At 33.3% G+C, this 22,891-nt stretch overlaps 1 protein-coding gene across 1 annotated transcript in view; it reads right to left on the bottom strand.

The window, feature by feature from the left end:
• Positions 1–6,581: 6,581 nt before the first annotated feature.
• LOC114331610 (general odorant-binding protein 72-like) overlaps positions 6,582–22,891 on the bottom strand; it is a 30,298-nt gene continuing 13,988 nt past the window's right edge. Inside the window, exons 3-6 of the mRNA XM_028281221.1 lie at positions 20,718–20,761; positions 20,620–20,655; positions 13,333–13,524; positions 6,582–6,727 (exon numbers count right to left, since the gene is read on the bottom strand). Coding sequence (XP_028137022.1) covers positions 6,710–6,727; positions 13,333–13,524; positions 20,620–20,655; positions 20,718–20,761 — 290 coding nt within the window. The 3' untranslated portion in view covers positions 6,582–6,709. The remainder of the gene's footprint in view (positions 6,728–13,332; positions 13,525–20,619; positions 20,656–20,717; positions 20,762–22,891) is intronic.

Genomic DNA, 22,891 nt, shown 5'->3' with positions numbered 1-22,891 from the left:
AATATTGTCATACAATATCTTAACAAGCGAAGATCTTTACAATGTAACAGAAAAATGAGATAACTAAATATTTTTTAATTAATCAAAATCATCAAAAATTTCAAATTTTTATAGATCTTGCGGGATCGGAAGATTTTCGTTAAAAAATAAAACTTACACAAAGGATAAATAAAATTTTTTGGAAAAAAGGTAAAAATTTAATTTTTTTCATAATCTTTAGGTCCGTTGCGAGATCGGAAGATAAAGTCCGATTTAAATAATTCTTTTCTTGTTTTTCTTGTAATTACCAATCGCAACTTTTCCGCACTATAGCGACACAGAATTATTAACTTGACTTTTTTCGCACCACCCTAGACATTTTTAGTTAGGTTTTTAAAAGTTTGGCGAAGGAGCCAGGTTACGAAGTACAATGTGTAATGCTGATTCTGATTGCATAAATAAAATAAGAATTTTAGTTGGGAATAAGCTACAATTTGAGGTTAAAATTAAGTTTATTTGACGATTCGACTCCACTTCGGAAATCGTTATCAAAATAAAAAATATTTAAAAAATTAAATAAATTTTGTTTTTGTTGCTTGGTAAAAAAATTTTCTAATAATTTAATTTTAATAATATCATACATAAAATTATACTGCCAATATTTGTGAGTTGCGCTCCTGGGACGATTTTTTTGAAAGATAGTTCATTCGATTAGGTACATGAAATCAAATTTAACCTAGGAATGTCCGTCAGAAAAAATCATATGATGTGATTTGTCTTTAAAAAGACAGTACACATACAATGATGACAGTAAAATTTTCATGTTAGTGATTCCAAAGTAAATACCGAGAGAAAACCAGGAAAAAACCTCATGATACTATCCCGACATGGTAAGTATTTGGTGTTAGTTTAGTCTTAAAATTAACTCCAAACTCTGATTTTATTCTTAAGTTTAAGTTGATTTCATGTAATCGAATGAACTATCTTCCAATAAAATCTTCCCAGAAACGCAACTTATAAATATTGGCAATATCATTTTAAACTCATTTACTTTAAGTTATATAATATATGTCTGAATTGTCAATATAAATCAGTCAGACAAAATTAAATTATTGGATGAATTTTTTACCAAGCAACAAAAACAACTTTTTTTAATTTATTGATATTTTGTGTTTGGATAACGATTTCCGACGTGGAAATCGAAACGTCTAATAACATTAATTTCAAACTCAAATTGTGACTTATTCCCAACTAAAGTAGTATATGTGTATTCTTATTTTTTTATGCAATTATGTAGCTTTAAACATGCTTTATTGCACAATAATTCAGCTTCATGACCTGGCTCCTTCGCCAAACTTTAAAAAAAAATTACAATATCTACATCATTTTAAATTGATTAAATTAGGAAACAGTACCTGCCTTATGTATATAGTTTTATAATATTAAAATAATATTTATTTAGTAAAAAATATATATGTATCGGTTTTAGAACGTCTTTCGACGTTGTCCGATGCCTAACTTCCACGTCCTTCTATCATCCCATTGGCCATCTCTAAGAACCCTTGCACTCATTGCTTTGGTTACCCCTTCTTTCCATGTCTTTTTGGGTCTTCCTCGTTTTTTGCGGTTTGGTGGTACCCACTGCTTGATCTTTTTGGGCAATCTTGTGTCTTCCATTCTTTGAACATGACCATACCAAATCAACTCTTTCCTCTCAATGTCTGTTGTTAAGTAACCATCTATTCCAATTCGTCGTCTTACTTCCTCATTTCGAACTCTTTCCCTACGGGATATACCTAACGATCTTCTAAACACATCCATTTCTACAGCTTCTAATTTTTTCCTGTTGTTCTCGGTTATTCTCCAAGTTTCTGCTCCGTAAAGTAGGCTGCTTTTAATAAGTGTTTCATAGATATTGTATTTTCGCTGTATTCCTATTTCGGAGCTCCAAAGTATTCCATTTAGGCAGGCAATTGTTCTTCTAGCTTGTGTTGCCCTTTTCTTTATTTCCTCGTCGTCTTTTCCCGTTCTATCGAAGATTACTCCCAGGTACGTGTATTCACTACAGGATGTGATTTTTTCATTATCCTCTAGTTCGATATTGGATAACTCAGCTCCTATGGGTAGGTATTTAGTTTTTTCCACATTAATTTCCAAGCCCCACTGTTCATATTCCTCCTTTAGTTTTCTTGCCATATACTGTAAGTCGTCTTTATCATTAGCTATGATCACTTGGTCATCAGCAAATTGTAAGGTATATAAACAAACCTCTCCGAGGTATATACCCATACCGTGGCATTTACGTTTCCACTGGTTTAGTGCTTTTGCAACATATATCTTGAACAAAGTTGTTGAAATACAGCAGCCCTGGCGCAGACCCTTGTTAACTATGAACTTTTTAGATAGTGTGTTGCCAATTTTTACTTGTGATGTAGAATTTTCATATAGATTTTTTAAGGTGTTGACTAGAGTGTAGCTGATGTTAGTTTATTGTAGTGATTTCCACAATTTAGTCACAGGAACGCTGTCGTATGCTTTACGGAGGTCAACAAACATGAGATGGATCTCTTGATTGGTTGCCGATTTTTTTTTCATTAATTGTTTTAGGCAGAAGACATTATCTGTGCAAGTCCTTCCAGCGCGGAAACCAGCCTGTTCTTCTTCTTGTTCCCTATACTCCATCTCAATGAGATTTCTAAGAATGCGCCCATACACCCGGCTTAGTGTGCTAGTTACCGATATTCCTCTGTAATTTGAGCAATCCAACTTATTTCCTTTTTTATGAATGGAAGAAATATAAGCTACTTTTCATAAACTGAGTGGTGTGACACCGTTTATATATTTGTTCATACACCAAGTAAGTGCTTGAAAGAGTTTATCTGTACCACATTTTATTAATTCGGCAGGAATATTTTCTGGCCCTGGAGCTCTACCATTTTTTAGTTCATTTACAGCTTTATTCACCATATCAACACCCACTACTATCTCTTCGCCTTCAACCAATACTTCTGTTGGTGATTGGGTGGTATATTCGGCTCTACTTTCTGTTAGCAAACTCTCGTAGTATTCTTTCCATTTTTCTGTTGATATTAACTGAATAGAAGTAGTATTTTTTTCTGTGTTCTTTATTTTGTTTAAAAATTTCCATGTCTCTGAACACTTCCTTCCGCCTATGTAAGTGTTGATCTCTTAGCATTTTCTATCCCACATTTCTTTTTTTGCTGCTGTTACTGCTCTTCTTGTTGTTCTTTGTCTACTTGATGTTTAGTACTTAGCCACCGTACGTACGCTTTTTTTTCTCCATTATTAGGTTTTGTATGTCTTCGGTTCACCATAGCTTTTTACTGTGGCGTTCGGATTTTAAACAAAGCGCTTCTTTTGCGGCTGTTTGCATACTGTCTATTACATTTTTGTACACTTCTTCCACGGATACATTTTGGATTATATCTTCTAATTTTTCATTTAGTCTTCGTTGATTTAGTGTTCTCGTACTTTCATGTTGTAAGCTGTCCAGGTTGTCATTTGTTGTGTTAAAAATTTCTGTGGCTTTAGGTGGTTCTTTTGTTTTCTTGGATCTAAACGGAAAGACTATATCGGACTTTACCATAAAGTGATCCGTATCACATGATACTCCTCTATATACTCTTGTATCCATTACTTGTAATGTTGTATTTTGTTTTGTAATCACGTAATCTATGATCGATTTTAAATTTTCGGGTTACCTGAATCCATGTATATTTGTGTATCTCCTTGTGTTTAAAAAATCCGTTTGTTATTTTTCGCTGATAATTTTCGCATATTTGAATTAATCTTTCACCATTGTCATTTTGGGTTATTTCTCCATGTAGACCTACCACTTTGTTGTTTACCTTCTGTCCGACTCTACTATTCAGATCTCCTGCTATGATCACTTCCCTAGTACTTCCAATTTTAGTAATTTCGTCATTGATTTTCTCAAAGAATTCGTCTTTAACAGTATAAGGCTGATCATCAGAGACTGCATATATACCGAGAATAGTGACAGGTTTTTGGTTAATTGCCATGTTGATTCTTATGATATTTTCATCTACGGCTTCAAAATCTGTTATTTTGCGTTTATGTTTTTTATTTATCATTACGGATACACCTCTTTTTGCTCGCTGATGTTTCTCAACCCCACTATATATATATATATATATATATATATATATATATATATATATATATATATATATATATATATATATATATATATATATATATATATATATATATATGAGTTAGTTAGAAGCAACCTATATATATATATATATATATATATATATATATATATATATATATATATACCTATATATATATATATATATATATATATATATATATATATATATATATATATGTACATAGTTCTTTAATATCTCTGTACCACATCCTTTCTTCTTTGTTTCAGTCAAGATAACTATGTCCATGTTCAATTTGGTAATTTCTTGGATGACTTCTTCCACCTTTCCGCTAATGCTCTGTACATTCCAAGTGCCAATGTTCATTGTCCATTTTTGTAGCTGTTGTCGTTGTCTGTTTAATCCATCCGAAGCTCCGAGGCAACTTTTAGGCTTTTTGGTAAATGCGGTTTTTTACAAGTGACAGGGAACCAACCTGACGTCTCAACCCCCAACCTGGAGGACCAGGTAACTTTTTGTTTAAGGTATTCTTCCTTTAGACTGGTTGTCTTTCAGGACTCTGGAGACCAGTCTTCCCCTTTAGGAGTGCGTGCCTGGTTTGGACGTTCTGAACGCAGTTTGATAGGTTGCGCGACATATACATGCCCCGCTTCCCCCACGTCCAGACGGCCCTTGCCACTCACACACGGACAAAAGGACTCCAGTCTCACGCGGGGTGAGTTGGACGTGGGTATCGGGGATTGGTCGTTGAGGGTTAGGTGTCGACAGGATTTCAAGGAAGACGACAGCGGAATGCTGCTCCTATTAGTCGCCTTTTACGATCAAGTCAGGAGATACTGTGGGTGAATTCTACTTGGGCGGCCCGCATCCCACACGAATTAGTAAAAAAAAATTATAAAATTTTTTTTAAAAATTTTTATAAAATATTTATAAATAATATTTCTTAATAAATAATATTTACTAGCCTGTATAGTATGATACAATTGATCCAAAAAAGGGCATAACCCAAACATCCTAAGTGAAAGTTTTCCTCCAACACCAAATTGTTCTATATGGTCCACAAAATGTTCAGTAAAAGTTACACCATTTTGAGCGTCGGGTTTGGGAGAGGTGGAGGAGAAGTCGGTGAACTAGTAGTTTCTTTAACTTTTTCGTCAATATTTCTAAAACTATGCGGTTTAGCGTGAACAATGTTCTATACAAAAATGTTCCGCATTAAATTTTTTAACACAAAAGTCCTATGCATAATTCTTCTAAAACGAACAGTTCCAAAGTTACGAAGGTAGTATAGTATAATTTAAAAAAAAAAGGCCCAACCCCATCATCTAAAATAAAAGTTTACCTCCAACACCAAATTTTTCTATATGGTCCACATATTATTCAGTAAAAAGTTACACCCTAACGTTGGGTTTGAATGGGAGGGGTAGGGGACTAGTTGGTAAAGTAGTAGTTTTTTACGCTTTTCGTCAATATTTTCAAACATAAGCGGTTTAGCGTGAACAATATTCTATACAAAATGTTGTACATTCAATTTGAAACGAAAAAGGCCCTATGCACAATTGTTCTAAAATCAACGGTTCCGGAGTTACGGAGGGTGTAAAGTGGAGGTTTTCCATATTTTTTACATTTTTTGGGCAAATCATATATAATAATTATTTATAATATTATGTATTACTTAAGAAACTAACTTTTTTAACAGGACTGTGTTTTCTAAATATAATATGCTATTTCAATGGCCGGTGGAATGTTACTGATAAGCCCTTGAAGGAACGTCAAACTCACCACCTTCAAGAGGCTTCTACAGGCCTAGACCATATAAGTCTCTGGTACGAAGAAACCCACTCTGAACTTTCTATGGACAATGTCGCATGAATATCTTTCCAACAGTCAAATTTTGGTTTCAAATTTAATGTAGAACATTTTTGTATAGAATATTGTTCCCATTCTCCCTCCACCCCAAACCCGACCTGAACTTTTTACTGAATAATATGTGGACCATATAGACAAGTTTGGTGTTGGAGGGAAACTTTTATTTTGGATGGCGTAATGGAATATTTTGGAAACTTTTTTCGACCAAATTATACTACACTACATCCGTAACTTTGGAACCGTTAGTTTTAGGAGGATTATGCATAGGACCTTTTCTGTTTAAAATTTCATGTAAAACATTTTTGTATATAACACTGTTCACGCTAAACCGTATGAGTAGTTTTAGAAATATTGACGAAAACACTAAAAAACTACTAATTTTCCGACTTCTCCCCTACCTCTCCCCCCCCCCCCAAACCGACGCTCAAAATGTTGTAACTTTTGACTGAACAATATGTGAACTATATAGAACAATTTGGTGTTGAAGGATAACTTTCACTTTGGATGTCTGGGTTTGGATCTAGTTATACTAGTACTAGTAGTCTAAAAATAAAAAATGGGAAAAATAAAAAAAATGCTGCAACAAAATTTATTGACTCCAGTAAGTAATAAATGGCATCATTATAAAATGTATTCAATAAATATACTTAAAAATAATCACACGAACATTTTTGACGACGACGAAACCTCCATTAAGTAGTTTACGGAAAGAAATAATTCTAAAAATAAAGAAACAATTATTATCATTTTGATTAAATTATTATTTTGATTAGCTTATATCATTAAAAAACTTGGTTTTCTTCTTCAAAATAAATTACTCCAAATGAACAGCTTGTTTCACAAAAAAACAACAAAGAATATGGACTTGGCAAAGTCTGGATAGCAAAACCAAAAACTAAATAGAAATAGGCTAGGTATATAATTAGCAACAAAAGAGAAATTTTCCAAGGCATTACTGTCCTAAACAAATTCTATACAGGTAGTGACCATCGATTGATTTGCACCAAAGGTAAAATATATCTAGACAAAGAAATACATCGATTATAGAGAAAAATGAAATTCACAACCCAGTGATGTCAAAATATACCAACTAGCCATTGACACCAAATTAAAATGAAATACAAGGACACTTCCTTTTGATGATATAAATAATGTTATCAATGAATGCATTACATAAGCTATCCGAGAAAAATAAAATAAACATTGTCCAAAAATAAAGAACAAAGAGAACCCCACAAACGAAACCCAACCCAAATGAAATGGAAAAATATAAATATAAAATAAAATTTAAATACAATGTAAAGAAGAAATGAGGAAGATGAAGGTCTGGATCCCGCGTACCAAAAAAAAGTTGATTAATAGCAAGCTGAAAATTTGTTAATGGCTTGACTTAATGGTGTCTTGTCGGACAAACCTTGCTGAAGGGGAACACTGGAACACCTCTGGTTTTAATTGTGGAACAGGTTACAGATTTAGAATGTCAGACTACGAAATCGTCTCATGTATTTTGTCGGACAGAACTTCTAATTGATTTGTTACCCTTTCATAAAACTCTCCTGCAAAAATGAGACTGCTATTTATCAAAAACATAATTCCTGTCATTTAAAATGTTCCACGTGTCCGACGTACTAAAACGCCCAATATATTTGTCGGACAAAAATGTTTTCATATATTATATAAATTTTTCTATTAAATAAACTTAAAATCAACCTGCTAATTTTCACAATCATAAACTTGTCAGGATGACACGTTCCACAAATTAAAATCACGTTCTACAATTAAAACTTCCGACTAGACACCGTTACGCTATTAACAAATTTTCAGCTTGCTATTAATCAACTTTTTTTTCATACGCGGGATCCAGACCTATATACGAAGAAATCAGAAAAAAATTGAAAAAATAGAATTACCAAAAAAATACTACAAACAATACAGGCAAAATTTGGAATATTTCTATCAAGAACTATACATACAGTAGTGGACGGGACACCGAAATAAAGATGAAAAAGGCAACTTAAAAAACCATATTAAATCAAGGTTCTGAAGTGGCGTCAGACATAACGTTTAGTAAAATCAGATAGCAATGGATAAAGATGAAAGACAATAAATCACCGAGAGATGATGGGCTAGTTATCGATATTGTTCTAAAGCTATTTCTTTGTGGTATTTTTGTAATTAACTATTCTAATTTTAAAAGACTAAGTTTTTAATCTAATAGCACATAAAATAATACTAAAAATATTACTCTACATCCCACCAGATTGAAAACAATGGGAACCTTCTCTGGTTACACCTCCGAGGCTTCTAAAATTTGCAAGTCATAACGGATGCTGAGACTAAAGAAGATGAGGAAATTTTAGAATTTATAATTTACGTCCCATCTGCTCAGCGCGGTAAAGTTCCAACGAGAATGGTTCCCTTCGTACTCCAATCAGAGTAAACCTTTAAATCAAAAATGAATAACCATTTTTAATTTCGTTGCTACACGAAACTTCAGCCGCATCATATTCTAGTTCAATCAGAGAGTGCAGCAAGCACCTCTACCGGTTTCTAAACTTATTAGTCTCTCATCAGGAGGCACATATGCTGCTCTCTCTCATCCAACCAGGACAAACCCAGGCGTGCAGTCATGGATTGCAACAAACGAAATGACAGGGATGCTCTAGCGGCAACTGCTAGCAAAAGACTAAGTTTTCAATCTAATAGCTCATAAAACAATACTAAAAATATTACTCTACATCTCACCAGATTAAACACCATGGGGACCTTCTCTGGTTACACCTTCGAGTCTTCATCTTCTTTAGTCTCAGCATCCGTTATGGCTTGCAAAATGTAGAAGCCTCGGAGGTGTAACCAGAGAAGGTTCCCATTGTTTTCAATCTGGTGGGATGTAGAGTAATATTTTTAGTATTATTTTATATGGTATTAGATTGAAAACTTAGTCTTTTGCTAGCAGTTGCCGCTAGAGCATCCCTACCATTTCGTTCGTTGCAATCCGTGACTGCACGCCGGGGTTTGTCCTGGTTGCTTGATGCACTCTCTGATTGAACTAGAATATGATGCGGCTGTAGTTTCGTGTTGCAACTAAATTGAAAATGGTTATTCATTTTTGATATTCCAATTTTATTAACGTTTTGTATTTTGACACCCGGAGTGGATGTCGAAACGTTAATAAAATTATTTTTTTAAGTTAAATTGTGGCTTTCCAATTAGAATAGTTAGCTAGTTATCGAGTTCCTCAAGAACGGGAGCGAGACTCTCATCTTCAAAATACAAGAACTTTTTAATTTATGCTTACGAGAAAAGTCAAGACCATCTAAATGGAATAAGGCTGTGACGATTCTGCTGCACAGAAAATTATCTATTCATTAACCTATTAAGCTGTATGTATAATTTCTTCACATGAAGCATAATAATGAGATTGGATAATAAACAAGACCTGTACCAAACCAGAGAGAGCAAACGGGATTTTGATCAAAGTTTAGTACCAACGACCACCTGCAAACGATAAACTAACTCATAGAAAAATCCATAAAATACAACAGACCTCTGGTATTAGTGTTTATACATTTCTACAAAGCGTTTGACTCAGTAGGTATAGTTGAAACATTTAATAATAAAAGTCCCATTGATAACAGTTATTCCAGATGAGTATATATGTAATATGTATAGAAATTCGACAACTGTAATATAATTACACAAAAACAGTAACAAAATAAAAGTTCAAAAAGGTGTCAGACAGGGTGACACACTATCACCAAAGACTGCCCTAGAGCGTGCTTCTAAAAGTGTCGACGGTGAAAGACTACATCACCTGAATTATACTGATGACATCATGGCCGTAACTACCATTGGGGCAACCGGGGCCCTGCCCCGGGGCCCCCGGCCAAGAGGGGCCCCGCAGGTGCCCCTTTTTTTGACCGTGAATAGAGTTTAACGAGGAAAATAAAAATATGTATTTTAAAAGCCGATCCCAACGAAATATTTTTAAATGACACAATTTTAAAAAGACCTTACAGGAGCACCCTAGAACTGAACATAAAGTTTTAATTTTTCACTGGAGAAATTAGTATTTTCGACTAAAATGCAATTGGAACAGAACCCTTAGAAGGGGCCCCTGAGGCCTGAGCTGAGCTGTGGCTCCCAAGACCTTAACATAAAAATTTAAATTAATACACAGGGAAGTAGTTATTTCGGCGTAATAAAACCTAAAATACCTTTTGGAAGAGGGGCCCGGGCTAAGCTGGGGCCCCCGAAACCTTTCGTAAAGATATAAATTGTTACTGAGGAAATTAGTTATTTTGGTGAAATAAAAACTAAAATGCAACCGGAATAGCGGCCCCCGGTCCCAGCTACTTTGTCTTAACCAATTTACCCAGACCACATCTTGGTACGTGAACGAAACCACATATTGAAAAGAAAGGTAAGGGTAAGATGGAATGAGCACATTGGAATCAGCCCTACCAGTACCACAGCATAATAAATCTAACAGCAGTGACGGTATTCGCCTTCGAGACTGTCACTGCTGAAGGTACCGGATATCGTTTTCTAATATCCTCGTCAAATAGGATTCTGCTCTCATTAAAGCTGTATATAATTACTTCAAGACGGTCTCCTCCTTTTTGACATTTTCCTATTTCCGAAATTTTTCTTCCACTTTTTCTATATAGAATTTTACCGCATTCTTGAATTTTTCTTCCACCTTTTCAACTTTCTGTATCTCCTCAGCAATCTGATTTACCTCTTCCTGCATTTTCTTTAAATAAACCTTTATATCTTCATATTTTCCATTCGGTTTTGAAGTTTCAAGAAATCTTCTTTTTATTGTTTCATTATATTATCTCATTTTGTTTTACTATCTGTTCATTTTGTTGTTTTTCTTTTAAATTTTTTAAAGCGAATAAAAAATAAGGTGATTTTAAAATTTTTTGTGTTGGTCAACTAAAATAGCAATATGTTAGTTCAAGAAACTTCAGTCATAGAATCCATTAAAATGCCTTTTCAAGGGGTTAAATATCAAACTATTTCGGGACCCCACCTTCCGCTGGGGGTAAACCCCCAAACCCCCCGGCAGGGGGCCCCCAGATTACCTTTGCCCCGGGGCTCCTAAAATCGTAGTTACGGCCCTGGATGGCATAGTTTTGGTAAGAGATGATCTATGCGAAATCAACCCCATGTTACAAAAATTGGAGAGAACCTGCAGAGAAAATAGGTTTAATAATAAATATTCCCAAATCAAAATATATGACGCAGCTCGTGCCCAGTAACAATTTAAAAATTTAGAAAGACGAATTAGAACTTGCTGATAAATACATATATTGGACATGAAATTAGAATAGGCAAAGACAACCAAACAGGTGAGGTATCAAGAAGAATAGCATGTATGGGCAGCGTAAGAATCTCTTAAAAACCTATTTATAGACTGCAACATACCGATTAGTCTGAAGCGGAAAATCTTCGATCAGTGTGTTCCACCTTCTTCTTCTTCTTATGCAATCCACTAATGTATGTTCGCGATCACGTTTGACCATTTTTCTCTATCCCTTGCAGTATGTATTAGGTCTCCTATGTTTCTTAGTCATGTCTATTGTTTGACATTAGGGAGTCATGACATTTTCTTCCTGCCCACTCCACTTCTTCCTTCGATCTTTCCTTCAATTAAGGTTTGCAGAAACTGGTATCTTTCGTTTCTAATTAGGTGCCCCAGGTATGCCGTTTTTCTCTGTTAAATTGTGTATAGCAGTTGTCGTTCTGTACCAATTCTTCTCAGGATTTCTTCATTTCCTCAAGGATTCGTCGATAAATCCACATCTCAAATGCCTCCAGATTATTCATTGTGTTTATTTTTAAAGTCCATTATTCCATGCCATATAGAAGCACCGACCATATATAGCATTTCGTGAATCTTTGTCTTAGGTTCAAGTCAAAGTCAGAGTTCGTAAAGACGTTTCTGAATTTCATGAATTTTTCCCTTCTGGCCCTTTCTATCCGACATTTAATTTCCATATCCGACATCCAATCCTCACATAGCCAGGTTCCCAGGTATTTAAATTTTCTTACGCGCTCTACATATTTGTTGTTATATGCTAGACTTTCATTTTGATGTTGACATAAGTGACGGCTGATTATAAGGAACTTCGTCTTTTTTATGTTGATGCTAAGTCCCATGTTCTCGCTATGTTCTCCAATTTTATTAAGAAGGTTTTGGAGGTCTTCTATATTGTCTGCTATTAAGACCGAATCATCCGCATGTCGTATATTATTGACCCAGGTTCCATTTACTGTGATGCCACCAGTGATGGTGTTCCACCAGTGATGGCCATTAGATTGAGGTTCGTCGAATGTTATGTTTGGTCGCAACTACTATATGGGGTAGAAGCTTGGACACTTAAAGCCCAATCCGTAAAAAAATTGTGGCTATATAGGCATATTCTGAAGATTCCTTGGACTGCAAATGTGTCAAACGAAGAAGCGTTAAGACGAATTAGACATAGCAGAAAGCTTATAAGCACAATTAAATGTGACTATATAGGCGTATTCTGAAGATTCCTTGGACTGCAAAAGTCTCAAACGAAGAAGTGTTAAGACGAATTGGACATAGCAGAAAGCTTATAAACACAATTAAAATAAAAAAACATCGTATCTGGGCCACATACTTCGAAACGATAAATACTCTCTGCTACACGTTATCATACAAGCAAGAGTAGAAGGGGAAAATGGCTTGAAAAGAAAGAAGAAATCTTGGCTGAGGAATATCGGAGATTGGACTAACCTCAGTGTTGAACAGATATTTCACCTTGTAAAAAATAGAGAAGCGTTTAAAGAAGTGATCACCAACCTTCATTAGAAGACGGCACAAGAAGAAGAAGAAGTTCTGCCAGTAATGACCTACGGTGAAGAAACACTGTTAAAAGACAACACTACTACAAAACTAAGAATATCACAAAGAAGAACGGAGCATTCAATGATAGAAGTAACAATAAACGACAAGATCACAAACGAACAACTAAGAAACTGAACCAGAATTACAGATGTTATAGAGAGCTTGCAGATTGAAATGGAGATGATTTGGCCACGTAACAAGTATGAAGGATGGGAGGTGGATACGCAAGTTAACTGAATAGAGACCAATAACAGATAAACCAAACAGAGTAAGACCATGTACACGCGCGATGTCAAGATAATCTGCATAACATGAGGAGATATTAGATCCATACTGCCACGCACTCTGGATAAAAACAGGGGAGGCATATATCATGCAGTGGACTTAAAATTAATGATGATGATGATATCGATTAAAGTACATATTCCACGTCTTACTTACAGGTGGATTATCTTCATAGATACATTGGGCTATTTCGGCAGCGCCTTGACACTTATTTGACTTGACACTTGTTTTCATCGCATCCTTGCATTTCTTTATGGAAACACTAGCAGTAGCTACGAGACTTTTGGGCGCGTTTGCTTCCATGGTTCTTATTCCTCCTTCCCAGTCAAAAGTACCTTCAGGGCTTATCTAAAATTAGGAATTAGCATTTCTTTAATATTTTTTAAAATAACACCAACTAAGAGATAGAGATGTGATATAAACGTGGAGAGTTATGGAGGAAATTTGAGAACATCAGCTGATGTCTACAAAAAAAACCCTTGACCGTAACAGTCCAATGCCGTATCTACAGGGGGAAATAGGGAAAATTTCTCCCCTAAGAAGATCCAAAATTCACCATGAAACTTACACCGCAGACAGACAGATTCAACCTAATAAACACGTTATTTAGGGAAAGTCGTATTGGTAGTAAATCAGATGATGCTATTCAAGAACTGTCGACTATTTCTTTATGTGTTTCTCATCAGTTTACACCAGGTCCCAGTACCTCCTCAATTACGAACGATAATAGTAATAATTATTCAGAAAACATTGACCAACGAAATGTAAATACAATTCCAGAATTTATTGGTTCTTGGTTGGACTATCAAAGAGCAAATTTACAAAACATAGGTGACATATTGAAATATATAAAAGGTGATTTTCCTACATCGAGTTATGAACTTTTCAAAAATAAAACCCCCATCGAAGTGTTTGAAATGTTTTTTACCGATGAAATTATTGAACACTTGTCTCAGGAAACTACTAGATATACAGCTTTTAAAAATCAAGTGAATGTAAATATCACACACGATGAAATAAAATGCTTCATAGGAATCCTTATTTTGAGTGGTTACAATTCAGTCCCATCTAAACGTCACTATTGGGAGAAGTCCGAAGATATTAGAAATACCTTGGTATCGAGAGCTATGAGAAGAATTAGATTCCTGTCCATCATGAAGTTCATTCACTGTTCCGATAACACTAAACTGGATATAACCGACAAGTTTGCGAAAATCAGACCTCTAATGAATATGATCAAAAAAAGATTCCTCGAACTTTTTGTGCCAGAAGAAAATTTAAACTTCGACGAAAGTATGATAAAGTATTTTGGAAAACATAGTGCTAAACAGTTCATTAAAGGAAAATCGATCCGGTTTGGCTATAAGGCTTGGTGTATTAACACAAAAGAAGGTTATTGTGTGACATTCGATATGTATCAAGGGAAAAATGCTACAATTTCTGATGCTTATAGCACAAGTTTTGGAAAGGCTGCTTCTCCCTTTGTTAAACTTTTAAGAGAATTTCCTGAACCAAAAATGAAGTTACCGTATCATTTTTACTTCGATAATCTCTTCACTTCAGTAAATATATTCAACTTCCTTAGATTAAGAGGCTACCAAGCTACTGGTAAAATGAGAAGTAACAGAATTGCTAAATTAGAAGTAAGAGAACCGAAGGCTCCTATTAAAAAATCGAAGCAGCTGGTTGAAGAAAGAGGCAAGAAACAAAAACTAAATCAAACGTTAAAAAAATCTTTCCACAGGTACTTGATCCACAATTAATAAAAACCAGAGGACAATACTGTAGCGTAATAGAAAGAAAATCAGGTATGTTTTTTGTTAGATGGAAAGACAACGATGTTGTATCAGTAGTTTCAACATGTCATGGTCTTCAACCTGTACGCCCTGTAATAGACGGAGAGCTAGAGGCGAGAAATCATCGTCATAAGTAATATGGAGTTTGGCATGTGAAATGTGTCTATTGTATATTGACAACTATGACCCCTTTCAGGCTGACACCTCAGTGGATACAGGAAGTAGCAATAAGGGATGAAAGGGGAAAGTTGGTGCAGTCATTAAATGTTTTCACCTTCTATTTTGTTAAGCCTCCATCGATTTGCATGAAAATTGGTGAGTAGTTAGAGCATAACTCAAGAAACAAAACTGATATGGTGCCAACGTGCGCTTTTATCCTGGGGGTGGATGCCACCTCGGTGGTGAAAACTATTTTATTAAAAATAACCCCACTAATTGATAGAGGGACAAATTTTAAGCAAAATTTGTTACTTCTCATTATTAAAATAAATCAATACTTTTTGAGTTATTAAAGATCAAAGATTTGAATTTTTCGTGAAATAAATGCATGATGTAAAGCGGTTTTTCGTGAATAATTCAAAAACTGCAAGTTTTATCAAAATAGTTATGATTACCAAAATTGAAGATAGTAAAAAATAAAAGAGATTTGTTATTCGAAAAACCTTTGAGAATTATTAAAAAGTGAGTTATAGGTGATGGAATGTATATTTTTTTCGGCTAGTACCCAAATCTAAGTATTCAAGCTCAAATAACGGGAAAACGGTGCATTTTTTAAAATATATTTACTGAACACTTGTCAAAGTACTCAAGGATACCTATCAAGTGAGCTCCAGATGAAGTTTATAACTGATAAGTGATGATCACTTATATAAGTGATATAACACTTATATAAGTGATGATGAAAATAAGAGAACCCTTTCGAGTTTTTAGGAAAAAGTGAAAATTAAAACATACGCTATTTATATATTTATTTTGAAATTTGTTAACAGAATAATTTTTAAAGGAATTTCGGGAATGAAATTAGGATTATAATTTATTATCAAGTTCGTTTTATTACAATTTAAATATAACAAGTTAAAAATGCGAGCATTATTATAACGAGAACTTTGTTTTTTATGTATTTAAATTCCTAATATAGAAAATTGCTATTATGAAAAGTTGTTTAGAATTAAAAATTATGTTTAATGTGCAATTATATCCTACTATTTAAATATTGTGAGCTATAAAGGCACTTTACTGAGCGAATTTCTTGAGCGAAATTCATATTTTTTACACATCGACTAAAATCGATACAATTTTATATAATCTTATGTTTATGATTGCATCTTGGATTTTAGACCGTGCAGATCTTTTTATGAAGAATAATTTTTGTTCGTAAAATTAATAATAAAAGAGTTATAAATGAAAATGATGATTGGTAGGTATCTCTAATTTGAGAAAAAAATTAAATATTTTCATTTTATTAGAAGAATGTAGATAATAGTTACATTATTATAATAATTATTAATTATTTAATTATAATAATAACAACTATTGCATATATTAGAACACAGTTTTTAATTCCAAACAATTTTTCGTAGTAACAATAATTTACAACAGTGTGAAAAAAAGGTACTTTAATCTTGAGCAAAATTCATATTTTTTAAAATACCTCCTATAATATAGACAAAATTTGCTATCTGATGATTGGATCGTAGGTTTTAGACGATGCAGAACTTTTTATGAATTATAACTTTATTTCGTAAAATTAAAAGTAAAAAAGTGTCCCATAATATATGTGTCCAACTTAAGTAGACACACTGTATATTATACAATATAATATACATAATACATAAATCATTGGGTAGACAGCACCAAAAATTTGTAACCTGCCATTTAACATTACTTACATTAAAATTAATAAGTAATATTTATTTATTTGATATTTCAATTCTTTTACAGTTTATATGAAGTAATATATTTTTGAAATAATATGAAATTTTCATTAACATTTTTACGTACAGTGTCTCTATTGTACAATTATCTCGCTATTTAAAATTGCTAAAAAATCATAAATTGCTGTCCCGAGATGCAATTTGTCTTTGAGGTCGGTTATCTCGAAGATGGTTTGAGATATCGAAATGCCGTTTTCAGATTTGGATTCAGGAGACAAAACTACATTGACATCGGTACATAAGCTCCAGATATTGCAGGGGTGGCAACGCAGGAACGAACGAACGGACTTTGCGAATTTATAAACGAAATCAAAATTTTCGTTGAAAATACTATTTATTTTTCACTTTCGCTGTCACATTCACTAAAATCGCTATCATAATTATTTTCATCACTTTCGCTATTATGAATGTCATCATCAGCTTGCTCATCATCCATCTCATCGTCTGTTTCATTCTCAAAAATAATATCTCTAACAATGTCTGGTATTTAAGACCCTTCAAACCATTTGAATTTATATGTGTTATCTTCAGCAGGTTCCCAACGATTTTGTTCAATAACCAGATCTGTTGGATTTTTTTTATAGGCGTTCAACCAAATACTTGTAATGTATCGTGCTTGTAAAAGATGTTGATATAGCTCAGATTGAGATGGATATATTCAATACAAACGCCGACTCCGAAATGACAGTAGCAAGTACCTATATAATAGCGTCAATTTAAGAGCACATGCGTAAAGTTACGAATGATAAAAAGAACATATTATTAATTAAATGTATGTTACTAAAATATTATTTTTATATTATTTCGATATTTAATTGAATTTTTTTCTATCGATATAAACTTAGTGGCGGTTCTAGCCAGGGGCAGGGGGGCAGCTTCCCCCCTTCAGTTTTTACAGTACTTTTTTACTATAATTTTCGTTAAAAAGGCACGTTATCTTGTTTATTCAGCGGTTGTGTTCCCTTGCCCCCCACTATTTTTGGTCTAGAACCGCCCCGGTGCCACTTCGGTATGCGGTCTACCGTCTAATATGTGGTCTACGGCAATTTAGCTGATTCGGCATGCGGTCTACGTACAAAAACAAATTAGAGAAACTATTACAAACATTACTATTTTATTATTACTAACAGCTTCACTGTTCAATTGGTAATTATACAAAGAGTCTACATTCTACCACATCCAATACTATTTTAATATTAAATATCATGCAACCGCAGTAAATATCGGTTTTTGCCTGAAAGGAGGAAGACCTAACCCTTCGGTCCAAACCCAACTTACGGGTATTAGAGTGAGAGAACCGCAGGGCAGGAGGTATTTGACCGCTGCGCGCAATCACAACCCACCCTTTTTATTATCACTAAACGGTCTTTTCAGCGTTTTAAATTAACACTCAAGGCCCATTTCGTTGATTCAAGTTTATATAGGCAACCCAAATTACACGCCGCTAATCCTCGGTTCGGGATTTAGACAGAATAACACGTGAAGTGTGAAGTAAAGCACAAGTATGACAAGTAAAGTAAAGTATAAATATAAATAATAAATAAAAAGTTTGTAATAGTTTCTCTAATTTGTTTTTGTACGTAGACCGCATGCCGAATCAGCTAAACTGCCGTAGATCGCATATCAGACGGTAGACCGCATACCAAACTAGAAACTCTGCCGTAGACCGCATACCGAAGTAGCACCACCGCCCCTGTATAAACTGAATATGTACAGAAACTGAGGGTGTCCAATAATGGGCACATTTGACAAAATATTCAAATACATTTTTGCTATATTTTATATAAATGTCTTAAAACCATTTTAAAAACTTATATAAATAATATAATAATTGGGGCAGAAATTTTTCATTTATTATTAATGAATGAATGAAAAATAGTTTCTGTCCTTGTGGGATCGGTACTCACCGGAGGGACCGCAGACGTTCGGAAACAATTAGCGTCTCTTTGCAAAGACAATGACGTCGACTTTGCAAAGTAACAAGACACTTACTCAACACACACACTACACATTACTCCCCTGACTTAGTGATAAGTTATACAATTACGTGGCTAAAGGTTCTAGTTCTAAACCAAAGCCAGAATCAGAGAAAAAAAAATATAATAATTAAGCTCCAAATTTTTGGAGCCTAAATTTTGAAAAATGTTTGTAGCATAATGTTTAATGATATCAACTTTTCCGGGAGCTCATTTGATACATATTTCTAACAAGTGTTCAGTAAATATATTTTATAAAATGCACCGTTTCCCCGTTATTTGAGCTTGAATACATAGATTTGGGTACTAGCCGAAAAAAAATATACATTCCATCACCTATAACTCACTTTTTATTAATTCTCAAAGGTTTTTCGAATAAGAAATCTCTTTTATTTTTTATTATCTTCAATTTTGGTAATCATAACTATTTTGATAAAACTTACAGTTTTTGAATTATTTACGAAAAACCGCTTTACATCATGCATTTATTTCACGAAAAATTCAAATCTTTGATTTTTAATAACTCAAAAAGTATTGATTTATTTTAATAATTAGAGGTAATAAATTGTGCTTAAAATTTGTCCCTCTATCGATTAGTGGGGTTATTTTTAATAAAATAGTTTTCACCTCTGAGATGGGGTGGCATCCACCCCCAGGGTAAAAGCGCACGTTGGCACCATATCAGTTTTATTTCTTGAGGTATGCTCTAACTACTCACCAATTTTCATGTAAATCGATGGAGGTTTAACAAAATAGGAGGTGAAAACCTTTAATGACTGCGTTAACTTTCCCCTTTCATCCCTTATTGCTACTCCCTGTATCCACTGAGGTGTCAGCCTGAAAGGGGTCATAATTATCAACATACAATAGACACATTTCGCATGCCAAACTCCATATTACTTATGACGATGATTTCTCGCCTCTAGCTCTTAGACTATAAAGAGATATTCCAAGGAACAACATAAAAATATCCAAGTACCGCGGCCGTTTGTAATAGGAAAATATAATGAGTATATGGGGGGAACAGACCAAATGGACCGAAATTTAATTGAGTATAGGATAAACATACGAGGAAAAAAGTGGTGGTGTAATCCATTTACATATCTTATTGATTTGTATGTCATTAATGCTTGGTTAATGTACCGCCACCAAGACCCAAAAATGTCCCAGTTAACATTTAGGCGCAATTTAGTACAAGGATATTTGACAAAATACCAAACTATTACTTTACGACCAGGACCAAATCTTACCCCTCAAGCTAACTCGAGAAAAGTAATACCTGACATACGATATGATAAAATTGGACATTTGGTAGATTCTACTAAAGATGGTAAAAGGCGAAGATGCGGGTTAGAAAGCTGTAATAGTAAAGTGAGAACAGTGTGCATCAAATGTAATTTTGGATTATGTGTACCATGTTTTGTAACCTATCACACTAAAAAATAAATTTTGTTTCTATACCTCTTTATTTTGTACTTTTTTATACTTGTATTTATACGTTTTTTGTTAAATAAAAATACATTAATTTTTTTGTCATATTTGTTCTGTGATTTAATAGATTTTTCTTTTAATGCCCACGTGGTAAATTTTTTAAATATTTTTCTAGTGATTTCTAAGCCATTTTAGTGGTTTTTGAAACATACACAAACATACACACAAAAAAATAATTAAGGTCTTTGCGAGGTTAAACAAATTGTATTAAATTAAATATTCAAATACCTTTACTCAAATGCTTACCAATTTGTACGTGTTCATGATACATGATATATAGCACTAAAAATAAAAAACGTATAAGTATTAGTTACATACTAAGTTTTAACAGTATGGAAAAATACCTGTCCCTGACTAAAATCTCCTTTGTGCATAGCATCTACGATTTCTAAAAAAAAGAAAAATATACATATTAGAACCTTCAAACAAGTTATCGACAAATGACGAGAATTTAAACTAGAAAAGCATATTTAATTTATAGACTTTGAAGAAGTCTTCGGCCGGGTCTACATACAGAAAATATTCATGTACAGGTTGAACTACAAAAGAAAATTAAGATTTTCTCATACTTATTATTAAATACACAACGCTTTATTTTGTGTTTTCAAAATATTTTATTTATGATACTCTTTCATTTTTATTATGCATTTCCCTATAGGTATATACCTAAACTCATTACTTTGCGAAATATTTTTTGTTTGTTTTCTTCAAAATTCAGGAATAACTTCAATTTCTTTAATAGTCTGGGCTGATTATCGGAGAATAGGCCATTTTTGGGAAAAGTTATTTACCAGCAATTTTATTGCTGGAATCGAATCTTATTATTGTATGTATTAATAATATAGGTATGCAAAGTTCGCAGAGTGTGCTACTTTTTTTATAAACAAAATGGCGCCCGAAAATCGTGTTTTTTTTTTCAATTTTTGCTCTATAACTCCAAAGATTTCAACTCTACACCAAAAACACCCAAATAAAAATTCACCACAATTAAATTCTACATAGAGACGTGTTTTTCCTGATTCACTTTGACGAAAACTTTCACCGTAAAAAGCGGGGTTTTCCAACAAAATCTTTAATTTTCAACTAAAATTTTAGATAAGTAATTGTTAATCAATAATTAAATAACTGGGTAATGTAAAAGCCCTTTTTATATATATTATAATTCCAGAAGCCGATGGAAATTAAATGAACAGTTTAGCAACAATTGAATTGTTAATTAAAAATTTACGGTCGCTACAATAACGACAATAATTATGATGCATAAGAATAACTATGATTTTTTCATGAAAAGACACTATACCTATCTAATGTACTTTACAGAATTGAAATTGGACTATTTAAGCGGCCTCAGGAATATTTTTAAATTATAAACAATTTTTTGGATTATAAACAAATAGAATATCTCGGGAAATATTAAACTAAATTAAATTCCAAAAACGGCATTCGAAAAGCAACAACAGGGACCTTCTTTTAAAAGAAAAAATGTTTAATTGCGATGAGTAGTTCCTGAGATACAACCAGTCAAAGTTGACCGGAATTTACGGCAAATATATAAATAATAGGATCATAATTTTTAAACCATTACCTTTTTATTTGTTTCCTCTTTCTTTACACCAATTTTCATATCTTAAAATACTCATAACATATATTATTATAATAAAAACTATCGATAATACGTGTGAAAATTGCCAAAAATAGCAAAATTCCAATCAAAAATTAGGTTGGAGAAAATGTAACCCTCAAAGTTCAAAATCGGTATACGTTAAAAAAATGCATTTTCTTGGCTTCCCATGGAGCAATTTCCTTCATTCTTTTTTTGTTCCCAAGTAACTCGAGTAGAGCCATCGAACTAATGCATTATTAAATGTCAGACACACGGTTATTTTGTTTTGTTAGAATTAATTTATTTATTTATTATAACACAAAATTTTAATTTGTTTAAATAAAAATTGTTTAAATAATTATACAGCTTTCAAATGAGAATATTTATATTTTTAACTTTAAAAGGTACACTTGTAGTAAGTTTATGTAAAAAAAAGCCTACAACTGGAAAAAATATGTAGTTCTCTGTTCGTATAAATAAATTAATCTATTATTATACAAATAACAAAACAACAGCAAGTCTGACATTTAATAAGGCGTTAGTTCGATGGCTTTACTCGAGTTACTTGGGAACAAAAAAAGAATGAAGGAAATTGCTCCATGGGAAGCCGAGAAAATGCATTTTTTTAACGTATACCGATTTTGAACTTTGAGGGTTACAGTTTCTCCAACCTAATTTTTGATTGGAATTTTGCTGTTTTTGACAATTTTCACACGTACTATCGATAGTTTTTATTATAATAATATATGTTATGAGTATTTTAAGGATATGAAAATTGGTGTGGAGAAAGAGGACAAAAATAAAAAAAGTGATGGTTTGAAAATTATGATCCTATTGTGTATATCTTTGCCGTAAATTCTGGTCAACTTTGACCGCTTGTATCTCAGGAACTGCTCATCATAATTAAACATTTTT

Source organism: Diabrotica virgifera, chromosome 2 (genome assembly GCF_917563875.1).
Source record: "Diabrotica virgifera virgifera chromosome 2, PGI_DIABVI_V3a".
NCBI classification, from domain to species: Eukaryota; Metazoa; Arthropoda; class Insecta; order Coleoptera; family Chrysomelidae; genus Diabrotica; species Diabrotica virgifera.
This window is presented reverse-complemented; position numbering and strand designations above follow the sequence as displayed.